At 35.0% G+C, this 13133-nt stretch overlaps 1 protein-coding gene across 1 annotated transcript in view; it reads right to left on the bottom strand.

Annotated features, from left to right (window-relative positions):
* Window positions 1-4143: 4143 nt before the first annotated feature.
* The window catches only part of PRKAA2 (protein kinase AMP-activated catalytic subunit alpha 2), a 59512-nt gene continuing 50522 nt past the window's right edge, over window positions 4144-13133 (bottom strand). The window contains exon 9 of the mRNA XM_090269537.1: window positions 4144-12016. Coding sequence (XP_090125663.1) covers window positions 11778-12016 — 239 coding nt within the window. The 3' untranslated portion in view covers window positions 4144-11777. The remainder of the gene's footprint in view (window positions 12017-13133) is intronic.

The raw sequence follows: 13133 nt of genomic DNA, 5'->3' as shown, positions 1-13133 counted from the left end.
TCATCCAAGGAAAGAAACACCAAGGATATACAGGCATTGAACAACACACTAAACCACATGGACTTAACTGATATATATAGAACTTTTCACCCCAAAGAAACAAAATATACATTCTTTTCAAAGGCACATGGGACATTTTCAAAGATAGATCACATAATAGGACACAAAACAAGCCTCAACAAATTCAAGAAAATTGAAATCATATCAATCATCTTTTCGGACCACAATGACTTAAAACTAAAAATCAACCTCAGGGAAAAAAATCAAAGACACCCAAACTCATGGAGAATGAATAACATGCTATTTAATAATGAGTGGGTTAACAATGACATCAAAGAGGAAATCAAGAAATTTCTAGAAACTAATGACAATGAACACACAACAGCCCAAAACCTATGGGACACAGCAAAAGCAGTCCTAAGAGATAAGTTCATAGCAATACAGGCATATCTGAAAAGACTAGAAGAATCTCAAATAAAAAATCTAATCCTAAAGCCACAAGAACTAGAACAACAACAACAAACAAAGCCTAGGGCAAGAAGAAGAAAGGAAATCATCAAGATCAAAGCAGAATTAAACGACATAGAAAATAAACAAACAATCCAAAAAATCAACAAAACTAGGAGCTGGTTCTTCGAAAAAATAAACAAAATCGACAAGCCTCTAGCCAGGCTCATCAAGAAAAAAAGAGAGAAGACACAAATAAACAAAATCAGAAATGAAAGAGGAGAAATCACGACTAATACCTCAGAAATACAAACAATTATAAGAAATTACTACAAACAACTATAAGGCAAGAAATTTGACAACCTAGAAGAAATGGACAGATTTCTAGAAACATATAACCTTCCAAAACTGAATCAAGAAGAAGTAGAAAGTCTCAACAGACCAATAACAAAGAAGGAAATTGAAACAGTAATCCAAAATCTCCCTGCACACAAAAGCCCTGGACCGGATGGCTTCACAGGTGAATTTTACAAAACATTTAGGGAAGAACTACCTCCTACCCTCCTCAAACTATTCCAAAAAATCCAAGAAGAAGGAAAAATCCCAAACTCTTTCTATGAAGCCAGTATTACCCTAATTCCAAAACCAGCTCAAGACGCAGCAAAGAAAGAAAACTACAGGCCAATATCACTGATGAACATAGATGCTAAAATCCTCAATAAAATTTTGGCAAACAGGATCCACCAATACATCAAAAAGATCATACACCACGATCAAGTGGGATTCATCCCAGGGATGCAAGGATGGTTTAATATTCACAAATCAATAAATATAATACATCACCTAAACAAAATGAAAGACAAAAATCACATGATTATATCTATAGATGCAGAAAAAGCATTTGATAAAGTACAACACCCATTTATGATTAAAACACTCAGCAAAATGGGAATAAAGGGAGCATACCTTAACATAATTAAGGCTATATATAAGAAGCCTGAGGCCAACATCATACTCAATGGACAAAAACTGAAAGCATTCCCCCTGAAATCAGGAACTAGACAAGGCTGTCCACTCTCCCCACTTCTATTCAACATAGTGTTGGAAGTCCTAGCCACAGCAATCAGACAAGACAAAGAAATAAAAGGCATCCAAATTGGGAAAGAAGTAAAACTATCACTATTTGAAGATGACGTGATAGTATACCTAGAAAACCCTATAAACACTAAAAGACTACTCGATATAACAAGTGAATTTGGCAAAATAGCAGGGTACAAAATAAATATACAGAAATCTAAGGCATTTCTGTACACCAACAATAAAATATCAGAGACAGAGGCAAAAAAGAAAATACCATTTACTATAGCAACAAAAAATAAATAAAATACCTAGGAATAAACTTAACCAAAGAGATAAAAGACCTGTACACTGAAAATTGTGCAACATTGAAGAAAGAAATTAAGAAAGATACAAATAAATGGAAGCAAATACCATGTTCTTGGACGGAAAGAATGAGCATCATCAAAATGGCCATACTACCCAAAGCAATACACAGATTCAATGCAATCCCTATTAAAATACCAATGACATATTTCACTGACCTAGAACAAATACTCCAAAAATTCATATGGAACCAAAAAAGACCCCAAATAGCAAAAGCAATCTTGAAACAGAAGAACACAGCAGGAGGAATCACAATACCAGACATAAAACAATATTACAAAGCCACTATGATCAAAACAGTCTGGTACTGACATAAGAACAGACATATAGATCAGTGGAACAGAATAGAGAGCCCAGAAATAAACCCAGGCCTCTATGGTCAACTAATATTTGATAAAGGAGGAAGGAACATAAAATGGAGTGAGAAGATCCTCTTTAACAAATGGTGCTGGGAGAACTGGACAGGGACGTGCAAAAAAATGAAACTAGACCACCAACTTACACCACACACAAGAATAAACTCAAGATGGATTAAAGACTTAAATGTAAGCCGTGACACCATAAAAGTCATAGAGGAAAACATAGGCAGGAAAATTTCAGATATCCCATGTAACAATATCTTTACGGATACATCTCCTAAGGCAAGAGAAATAAAGGAAAAAATAAACAAATGGGACTACATCAAACTAAAAAGTTTCTGCTCAGCAAAAGAAAACATCAGCAAGATGAAAAGGAAACCAACCATATGGGAAAACATATTTGCCAATGACATCACAGACAGGGGACTGATCTCCAAAATACATAAAGGGCTTATATGACTCAACATCAAGAAAACAAACAACCCAATTAAAAAATGGGCAAAGGACCTGAACAAACACTTCTCCTAAGAGGACATACAGAAGGTCCATAGACACATGAAAAAATGCTCAACATCATTGGCCATCAGAGAGATGCAAGTAAAAACCACAATGAGATACCACTTTACACCAGTCAGAATGGCCATCATCAACAAATCAACAAACAACAAATGCTGGTGAGGATGTGGAGAAACGGGAACCCTACTGCACTGTTGGTGGGAATGCAGACTGGTGCAGCCACTATGGAAAACAGTATGGAATTACCTCAAAAAACTAAAAATGGAACTGCCTTTTGAACCAGCGATTCCACTGCTAGGATTATACCCGAAAAATCCTAAAACCCTAATTCAAAAAAACCTATGCACTCCTATGTTCATAGCAGCCCTGTTTACAATAGCCAAGTGCTGGAAATAGCCTAAGTGCCCATCAGTAGATGAGTGGATAAAAAAATTGTGGTACATTTACACAATGGAATACTATGTGGCAGAAAGAAAGAAGGAACTCCTGCCATTTGCGACAACATGGATGGAACTAGAAATTATGTTTAGTGAAATAAGCCAGGCAAAGAAAGCAAAATACCGTATGATATCACCTAATACAGGAAACTAAAGAGCAACACAAACAAACGAAGTAAATAGGCAAAGACTAGAATAGTAGTCAGTAGGGGGAGCGGGCAGGGAGAGAAGGGGGATAAGTAAGGGAAGGGTCTAGTCAAGGAACGTGTATGAATGACTCATGGACATGGACAACGGGGAGGGATATGATTGTGGGAGAAGGGATGGGCTGGGTGGGGGGAGCAATGGGGGAAAAATGGGACAACTGTAATTGAAAAACAAAAAAATAAAAGAAAAAAATAAAAGAAAAAAAATAGTAAAAAAAAAAAAAAAGAAAAAGAAAATATGTACCCCTATGTTCGTTGCAGCAATTATTTACAATAACCAAGACATGCAAACACCCTAAGTTTTCATCATGGGATGAATGGATAAATATACACACACATACACTCAGCCATAGAGAAAATTATGCCATTTGTAACAATATGGATGGATCTTGAGAGGATTGTGCTAAATGAAATTAGACAGAAAAGGACAAAAGCTATCCGATTTCATTCATGTGAAATATGAATAAAAATATATGACAAAAGATAAATAAACCAACAAAACAAATAAACTCATAGATACAGATAACAAATTGGTGGTCACCGGGGAAAGCGGGGTGGGGTGAGGGCAAAATAAGTAAAGGGTGTCAAATATATGGTGATGGCTGAACACTAGGCTTTTGGTGATGAGCACACTGTGATTAGTGTATAGAGATAGCAAATTATAATGTTGTACATCTGAAAGTTATGTTATTCACCAATGTTACCGCAATAATAAAAAGAAAAATGCATTGTCACTAAGTTTGTGGAAATTTATTATGGCAGCAATAGGAAACTAGTACAATGGCTACAGTTAGAAACCACAGTACAACAAAGAAGACAAAGATGGCTGGAAATCTCCAAGGCGTCACGGGCAATCCTTTTCCACAACAGCTTTCTCTGTAACTCTTAAATGACATGCAGAATATGAGCTTAATAATTGAACAGAAACAAAAACAGCTTGCAAATTAACCAGAGATTTTAATTTGATTTTGTGAAAAAGCTTATAAGCAATCGGATATGCTGCTTTTCATAGGTTTGTAACCTATGAGTTTGTACAATGCAAGTATTAACTAGAGTGAACCTGTCACTACAAAATGCTGTGTAATTCAAGATTTACCACACGGTTACTGGAAGACACATCCTTCCCACTGATCATTTAACAGCCACACACACAAAAAAACCATAACAAACAAAACTGAAATTTGAATTGATGGTTATTAAAATACAAAAGCACCACGAATCTGGTCTTTTCTTTTTTCCTTCCTGAAACAAATTACAAAAAGTGATCCCAATTTCAACAGTTAGAAAACTTTTCGAAATAAATATGTAATCAAGTGCTTCAATATTTTAATGAATCAACCTTTGGAATTTTTCTTTCTTTTTCAAAGATGGGCTTAAAAAAATGAATGCAGGATGTCCTTGGGAAGAAAACTGAATAATTAATATCCAATCTTACATTTTTAAAAATTATTATCATGGACATAGCCTAATGGCTGGCAAGCTCAAGTTTATTTGTTGCACTCAAAATTCACTATATGATATTTAAATATACATGATAAAGAATACAAGCATTCTTCCTAAAACAATATTAAGTTTACTATGCTTAGAGTTTATACTTCTATAACAATTTCACATTACGCAGTCAAAACATTGTACAACCATAGATCTGTGAACAGTCTTGAGAGAAAGCTGTATTTTGGTACATTAAAGCGGCTTCAGCCAACATTTTAAGAAGTTCTGAGCATTTGTTGCAACAAAAGACAAATTTGATCACTGAATAGTCAATGTTTTCAAGAAATTTTAAGTCACTTAAAATAAGAATACTAAAATTTGTGAAACTGTGGTCTGAAACATTTTTATTACGCTGTTCTTACTACATAACACCTAAAATCAAGCTACCCATCCTATCAGTATCAAAGATATCTATTTTTAAAAGGGAAGATTTATATTAAATATGAGTGTGATAAACCCTGTATTTAAACAAGGACCTTCAAAGTGTCTCACACACACCTGGGAGGTAGGTTATTATCCTCATTCTGTAGACGAGAAAACGAGATGAGGTTATGTGACCCGCTGCTGGCACAGCAGCTAGACGGAGACTCAGCTTCCAAATCAATTACGGTCTTTGCTCTGCAGTACTTCTTTCCTTTACAAACCTTTTTAAAGGGTTGACATATAAAGATTGCTATTCGGTGCATTCATTTAAAGCATGGGAAGGCAGCCAAACTTTCACCAAGGTGACTTAAAAAGTAAAGCAACACAAGAAAAATAGAAAAATACATCCAGTGACCAGCTTCCGACGGTGACAGGGTGAGATCTGGCCAAAGGAGCCTGAACACACTGTGATCGGTCACAGAGGCAGGAATAAGGAAAAGTGAGAGGAACCAGAGCAGAAGAAAGACAGTTTGAACAAGTTGATGACTAATTATTACTGTTCTCATCATTTAAAACAGAAGGCACAATTAAGGTGTTTTTTACATCAGTGGATTTGTTTTTGTTTTTATTTTTTTCCCATTTTAGAAAAATGTTATCTGTCTAGAAAAAAATGGCCTTTCTTTGTAACAAAACTTACTTAAAAGGGACGATTAGCTGTGAAAAATGCATGCGTAAATTAGTAACAAAAATTAACTATGTAATTCTCCTTGGCTAGAACATTCCTGTTTTTCCTTGAAATTTTAAATCAATGCAAAATAGCAAACCTTGAATAAACAAACAAAACATTGTATGAAATTTGTCAAAATTCTAAGAACGCTCAAAAAAGTTTTTTTGTGCTAGGATATTCTACTGATTTTTTTTTTTTTTTCTAGTAAGGAGTGCTCTATTCTAAAATTTCCTTAATTGCACTTTAAATGTAACTGAAATTTACCTACCCTGCTTGTCCCAATAATCATGAGCTAATTCCATAAAATCTAAACTGCTTTAGATATAAACAATAGTTACCAAAAGTCACATACACAGCTGCAGCTGCAAACTGGCATTGCTATGCAAGGCTGGCAGTAAACATCAACACTGGCTCACAAAATTAATACAGGCCCACAGTCTGATAACTTCTAGACCCAGCCTGATTCTTATCAGGTTATGGCTGAAAAAGTTTAATTAAAACTCAGTCCAGTCTGGATTGTGGGTCCTGTTCTCTCTGTTCAGTGTCACCAAATGTATCATAATTGTATGTGGGAAAGGCTAGTAATGATGCCAGCAACTTGTTTAAATGATATTTATATAATTTTTAAAGCTCATCAAACAAAAATTACATTTCAAAGTTTTATAAGGTTTGGGAGAATATCAAGCGGAATATAATTAGCTAGTTCATGAATAGAAATATACTCTATGAAAATAGTGTTTTATCATCTAATAGGCATACAAAATAAAAAGTTATCAATCTGTATATGAAATTTAGATAAGCCTAATTCAGATAATAGTCAAAACTATGATAATTTAGGATAGGGGCTGGAGCTAGTTTTACTATTTAAAAAAAGATTGTACTATAAAACCATGTAAATTAAAGGAAGAAGCATGTCCTAAAAAGTTTCTTCAATATTTTTAAGCACCCTCAATAACTTAGAAATACTTGTAAAAATATGCTAAATCCTCAATACTTTAGATAATTACATCTAGGTAGTACAATCAACTGGTTCAAATAAAGAAAGAAACATTCAGTTAAGACTACCTCATGTCACTCTAAGACTTGAAAGCAATACATCTGTGTTTATTGTTATTACTCAGCTACTCAGATGTTTCAGTGACTCAGCTGTTCACCTCCAGGGGAAGGGGCACATACAAAGCAGTGGTCACGGCTAAATACTTGTATGGTATGAAATCTTTATGAAGAGCTTTCTGGTCCTGCTTCCTCATATGAAAGTCGTTACCATACAAGGTTACGGCTATGTGTTAACTAAGTTAGTAGATATGGAGGGTCTCTGGATTTAAATTTCACTATAAAAATGTATGGAACGCTTCTATCACTTCAAATTAATCATGTTTTGTTTTACGTCAAGTACACAAGATGTTTTAACATGTCTGGTTGTCTGGATGATTTTTGCCATTTGTATTCCAGAGGGTAGTTGTATTTAGAAAAAAATTCAAGTATATATATACCTTCAAAATGCCTCACCAAACATATATAGAACATTCTCACCAATATAAAAACCCTAAATATATAAAAAGTGGACACTAACACAAAGTATATGAAAAGATAAAACTTTAAAGCTCAAAGGTACCTCAAAGGTCTTTTAATCTATCCCTCCCACTTTAGAGGTTACAAAAATGAACCCTAGCATAGGATGTGACTTACCAACAGATTGCACATATCCCTCATCCAGAATTTCTAATAAAGTAGGATCTCTGAGAACTATTATTGAAATAAGCTACATTCCTTATTTAAAAGGTCAGAGTGACAGTATGATCAGGTAAAGAAATGCCAGATTGAAAAGGTAGGGGTCTTTGAAAACAAAACTGTGGACATGTCTCGCATTTAGATAATGAGATTTCACAACCATTAATAGGATTTAAATTATTAACCAGTGAACAAAGAGGCAGTGTCTGGTAGTAGACATGTTCCAAGCTTTATATTTTATAAACGGAAGGTGCAGTGCTTATTTTAACTCAGTATGCTGCACATTAATAGAGGCTACAGATAAATTCAAACAGTTAAAAAAAAAAAAGCCTGTAACAGTTGTCTATGATTATTTTCTCATTTATGTCTCATCTAACACTAAAAATCAATTTATATTCCCAGAGTAGAAACTGACTAGGGCATAAGAGAAATCAAGCCCAGAATTATGTAACTGTCATTGAAAACCTCTTCACAGAAAACAGAGAATGTCTGTACAATATACAGTCAATTCCCTGACACAGAAATATGATCATTTCTGATTTAATTTAGGCTCCTGGATTTTCTTTATAGATGGCTAGTATCAAGGAATACAATCACCAGAGGTTAGGAAAGTACCTCTTAAAAACTTGCTGATCGAAACAAAAACCCCACTTGTGATAGGTTTGCCTACCTCCCTCCAACTCAATTTGAGATGTTGTTTGTTCTTACATTAAAGGATAATAGGAATTAGATCTAATATGGTGTCCTACTTAAAAGTATTTAGAAAATGTTCACTGATGACACATTTTAAAAGAACCAATGATACCAACTCATTATCCAGAGCCATAAACATTAGAGCCGTAAGCGTTAGTCACTAATCTTTTAGTATCATACTTTCTTACAAGTAATCTTGTTCAGGATTTTTCAGTTACCCATTCAGCACACACACACACAAAGAAAAAATTTTGCTTCCAAACAATACACAACCTGATTAAGAAAATCAAGGCGCTATGAAACAAATTGCAGACATACACAATTCTGTTTAGTCCAGCTCAAGATGACTAGCCACAGGTTAAAATGAAATTATTCTGATTTTGACTCAGATTCTCTCCAACAAGTGATACAGGAAAAGGAAATCTTAACTTTATTTTCAACTACCCTAATTACAACTGGGGACAATAATTTTCCTAAACTAGTATTTTCCAAATTTGCTTTTTCCCATGGATAGTAAGTCTAAAAATGGTCAAATTAATTCTGGCAAAGCAGAGTTATACAAAATTAAGTGGCTGTCTTCTTTACACAGAGGACTTATCAAAGTCTTTATTGCTCATATCCACTGTCATCCTCAAGCGGGAGAGTAGCATGTGACATTTTCCAAATTTGCTCAAACGGAATCATTTCCTGCAGAGCATCTCACGGGACACAACTTGGGAAATGTGTTCTAGAATCCCGAGCGATCCATTTCCATGATATAGCTAAGGTTTTATCTATAACCTAATAACAGAAGCTCTCTTCCAGAATTTTACATAGAAAAATTGTTCCTACCCCACATCTACCTATCACATGCCACAATTAACCAGTTTATCAGACTGAAATGTGGGAATTCAGTACCAATTCTTTCCCTCTCTGTTCATTAGCAACAAAAAGCCTCCTTTGACAATGTTCTAGCCCCTGTTATGCTGGACTAAGCCTCCTGTAATCTTCTCTCCACAAAACAATTATAGATTCACAGAATAGCTGTGCTTTAAAAACTTAAGCATACAAAAACCAAAACTGTGACCCTTGGTTTGCCTACAATTCAACAAGTAACTACCAAACTAGATAATGATGAATACTGGCAAGAATGAGAAAATAGTAAATAATTTTTTAACTCTCAAAAAATATAACAATCACCCATATAAAGTAATTGTGATATAAATAAGTTTCTAATATATGATTTATTAAGACTAACAAAGCTAAAACACCACTGGATTCTATCCTATTTCTCCACTTTCAAAATTGTTAGGAATTTTGTCACTGAGGATAAGGAATCACACTAGTTCCTTATTGCAAAGGTCATCCCATTCATAGGCAAATGTGATGAGGTGGCCTTGTTTTTCCCAAAAGAGGTAAATATTTACACATTTGGAGAGGCAAAAATTATGCAGTATCTATAATGCACATCAGACTAACACAATAGGACTACTGCTTATCTCTATAAAAATAATCACAAAAAAAGCACCCTTCGGTGCCACTAGGTGGCAACCTTTCAAAGGTTTAAACTTAAAGCTTCTTAACTGCAACCCCACCCTCTTTCCCAAAAAGGATTTCTTTTATTTTCATATTAAGAAGTCAGATTTAAAAAGTTACTTAACAAGATTGTTTAAAAGTTCTACAAAACAACATGATATAAGACTCAAACTCCTGACTCAAGAGTATTTAAGGTAGACATGCTTGTCTTCCATAAACACAGGAGAGATTTGGTCTAACTCGTTCTCATTTGCTTCTGGTAGGAAACATTATTTTTGGCAAAAAAATCCTGTCAAGGCTTAGTCACTTTTTGTTTTCAAGAGCTTAATCTTTTCTAGGGTAAGTCAGGTGAATGAGATTGTTAATTACAACATACTAAAGAAAACAAATGAATAAATACAAATTAGATAAATTATACATAATTTAAAAATTAAATACATTTACTAAAACAACATATAATTTATAAGCTATTATATACCCTGCTGTATATAGGTTGTTTTTCTTTAAAGATTACAGAAAAAAAAGAACCTGCACAAAACAAACAAAAATAACTGGTTTTCCTTCAAAATCATTGGTGTGTGAATACATACATATATGTATGTATGTAAACAACACATATTTACACAAGAGAGAATTTTGTTTTAATGTTTAAGGCTTCCCTGCCCTATAAAGTTCAACAATAAAGGTCACAGCCTATCAAGCTTTGGAATTACATAAAAAGCCTTTAAGGCCAGAACAGTGTTTTCAAATTGAATGGCTAGCAACCAAGATATAAAACAAAGAAAAAGAACCAAAGATTTAAAAGCTACACCAATCAGCCACTAAAGATCAAACAATAAAGAAAATGGTGACCAGGGAAACTGAGGAATGACAAACTTAAACTTCAGATGAAGAATTAACATACGGGATGCAACACCTCACACATACACACATGCACACACACACACACATGCACCCTGCCACTACACACAGTAAGAGATCAGAGAGTTCTCTTGTAAGGGACTGTTGATATTTTGCTTTGTTTCATGTAACTATCAATTTTCTAATGCTTGGTGAAGTATAAAAATAAATAGAACTAAAAAGAATTTGAGAAAGGTAGGTTTTCAAGACATGTTTTAAAATATGTTTATGACAAAAGTTGTTGCAATTCTAGATATTCCAATACTGAGTAGAACCTTGAAGGCTCTTAAAATTAGTATATTATTCATGGAAATCTCAAGATAAAACCTCTAGTTGGTTATAGTTATTTTTAAGGGACCAGGAAATCATGGTACCTGTTTCAGGACCACAGCCTTTCTGTTCAACACTAGGCAAAAATTGTTAGAACCTGCTTCTAAAAATTTGGGGGCAGGCTTTTAAGATTTCAACATTCAAAAACTATCTTACTAATGGTTGTTTTATTTATATTCTTGTGCAAAATAATTGGGTGCAAAAGCATAACTTAAAGACTGTTGAAATTTTTAGGAATTTGTAAATTGGATTCACCTACACCAAATAGTAAAGCAAGGAGATGCTGCCAAAATACCGTTTCATTGAGATGGTTCACCAGTGAAAGTGTATTAATCATCTGTAGTGAACTCACAGTTTTAATTAACAATCTCATCAATGTTCACTTATTAAAGATACTGTCTAAGGGAATTTATCACAGACAAAATAGAATTACAGATTTCTACAAGTAAATAAAATGTCAGACTTTTCTGTTTCCAGTAACTCAATGGCATTGAGTACCCCCTGGCGATATACTTGTCTGTCAATCAGCATTTTAGAGTACGTGATTCGCACAAGTAAAATAATTAAAGAATATATGTGATTTTCACAGTGCAATAAGATATAAACTAGGGAAAGATCATCAACGGGCCAAAGTAGTGATCAGACTGGCACACATTTCAAAAAAGTCCATGGTGTGACTGCCCAAGCGAGGTGTAACTGAAGACAATGTACTCCCAGTCAAGGAGCCAGTGAGGGAGCCAGAGAGGGAATAGCTCTCAGGAGTTACAGAATCAAAACTTGATCTTGGTCTATGTAAGCCAGCAGCAGAACAGGAACGCTGAGGGGTTGAGGAACCAGACCTCTGCTCCACCACTTCATCTGAAATGGACCAAAGAAGAGCAATTTATCAGAAAGGTACATTTGCCCCAGCCCTTCCTATGAAAATGCTATATTTACAGTATTAAGTATATCTAGCAAAGGTGACTTATAGTTCGGTGTTTTAGGAGCAGGATGATAATACCTCTCCCCTCCCTCAAGGATAATAAACATCACTAATCAATCACAACACTCTCACACAGTCAAAATGTAAACCCTTCTCAATATACAATTCAGTATTAACCTTGAAATCAAACTGATATGCTTGCATATGAACAAAGGACATCCTAGAAGGCTTATTTTCTTGCAGTGTATCAACAAAAAAATTATTAAGATAAAAATAAAATTTACCATCACACAGTGCTTTGAATCTTTGATGTACATTAAAATTGCCTGAGGGGGTGGGGCGTGTGAGGAGGAAAATCTTTTTATAAAATGCAGATTCCCAGTTTCCCCATCTCCAGAGATTCTGACTTAGTAGGTCTGGGGGCAGTTCCCCAAAACATGTATTTCAATAAGGGCTCTGGGTAATTTTAATGAAGGTGGTCTGAGACCATACAAACACTGCTATAGATCATGATAGTTCAAGAATAAAATTTAGCCCTGGCCAGGGGGCTCAGCTGGTTAGAGTGTCATCCTGTAAACCAAGAGGTTGTGGGTTCAATTCCCAGGCAGGGCGTATATGGGAAGCAACTAATCAATGTTTCTCACATCGATGTCCGTGTTTCTTTGCCTCTCTGTCTCTCCCCACCTCCACCCTTCTGTCCCTTCCTCCCTCCCTCCCTTCCTCTCTCTCTAAAATTCAATAAACATATCCTGGGGAGAGGATTTAAAAAAAAAAAAAAGAATTTAAAAGAATTTTAAAACTCTATTTAAATCAACTTCCCTATATAGGAACTCACAGCCTTCTCCTGTTCCATTCAGCACCTGACCTTCTATTTTTATCCTACTTTGGCCTATGAACGAAGTAAGCACATTTGGCTCACCCAGGTCTGACTTCTGGCACACACTAAATACCAGGGAAAGACCTCCTTCCCTGACTCCTTTGGCTCCTGGATGGTCATGGGCACCAAAATCTAACCTAAATCCCAGGAGAGGCCTATTTGGTCACCTTGGCCAA

Source organism: Furipterus horrens, unplaced genomic scaffold, assembly GCF_987537825.1.
Source record: "Furipterus horrens unplaced genomic scaffold, mFurHor1.1.pri manual_scaffold_3, whole genome shotgun sequence".
In the NCBI taxonomy this organism is placed as follows: Eukaryota; Metazoa; Chordata; class Mammalia; order Chiroptera; family Furipteridae; genus Furipterus; species Furipterus horrens.
This window is presented reverse-complemented; position numbering and strand designations above follow the sequence as displayed.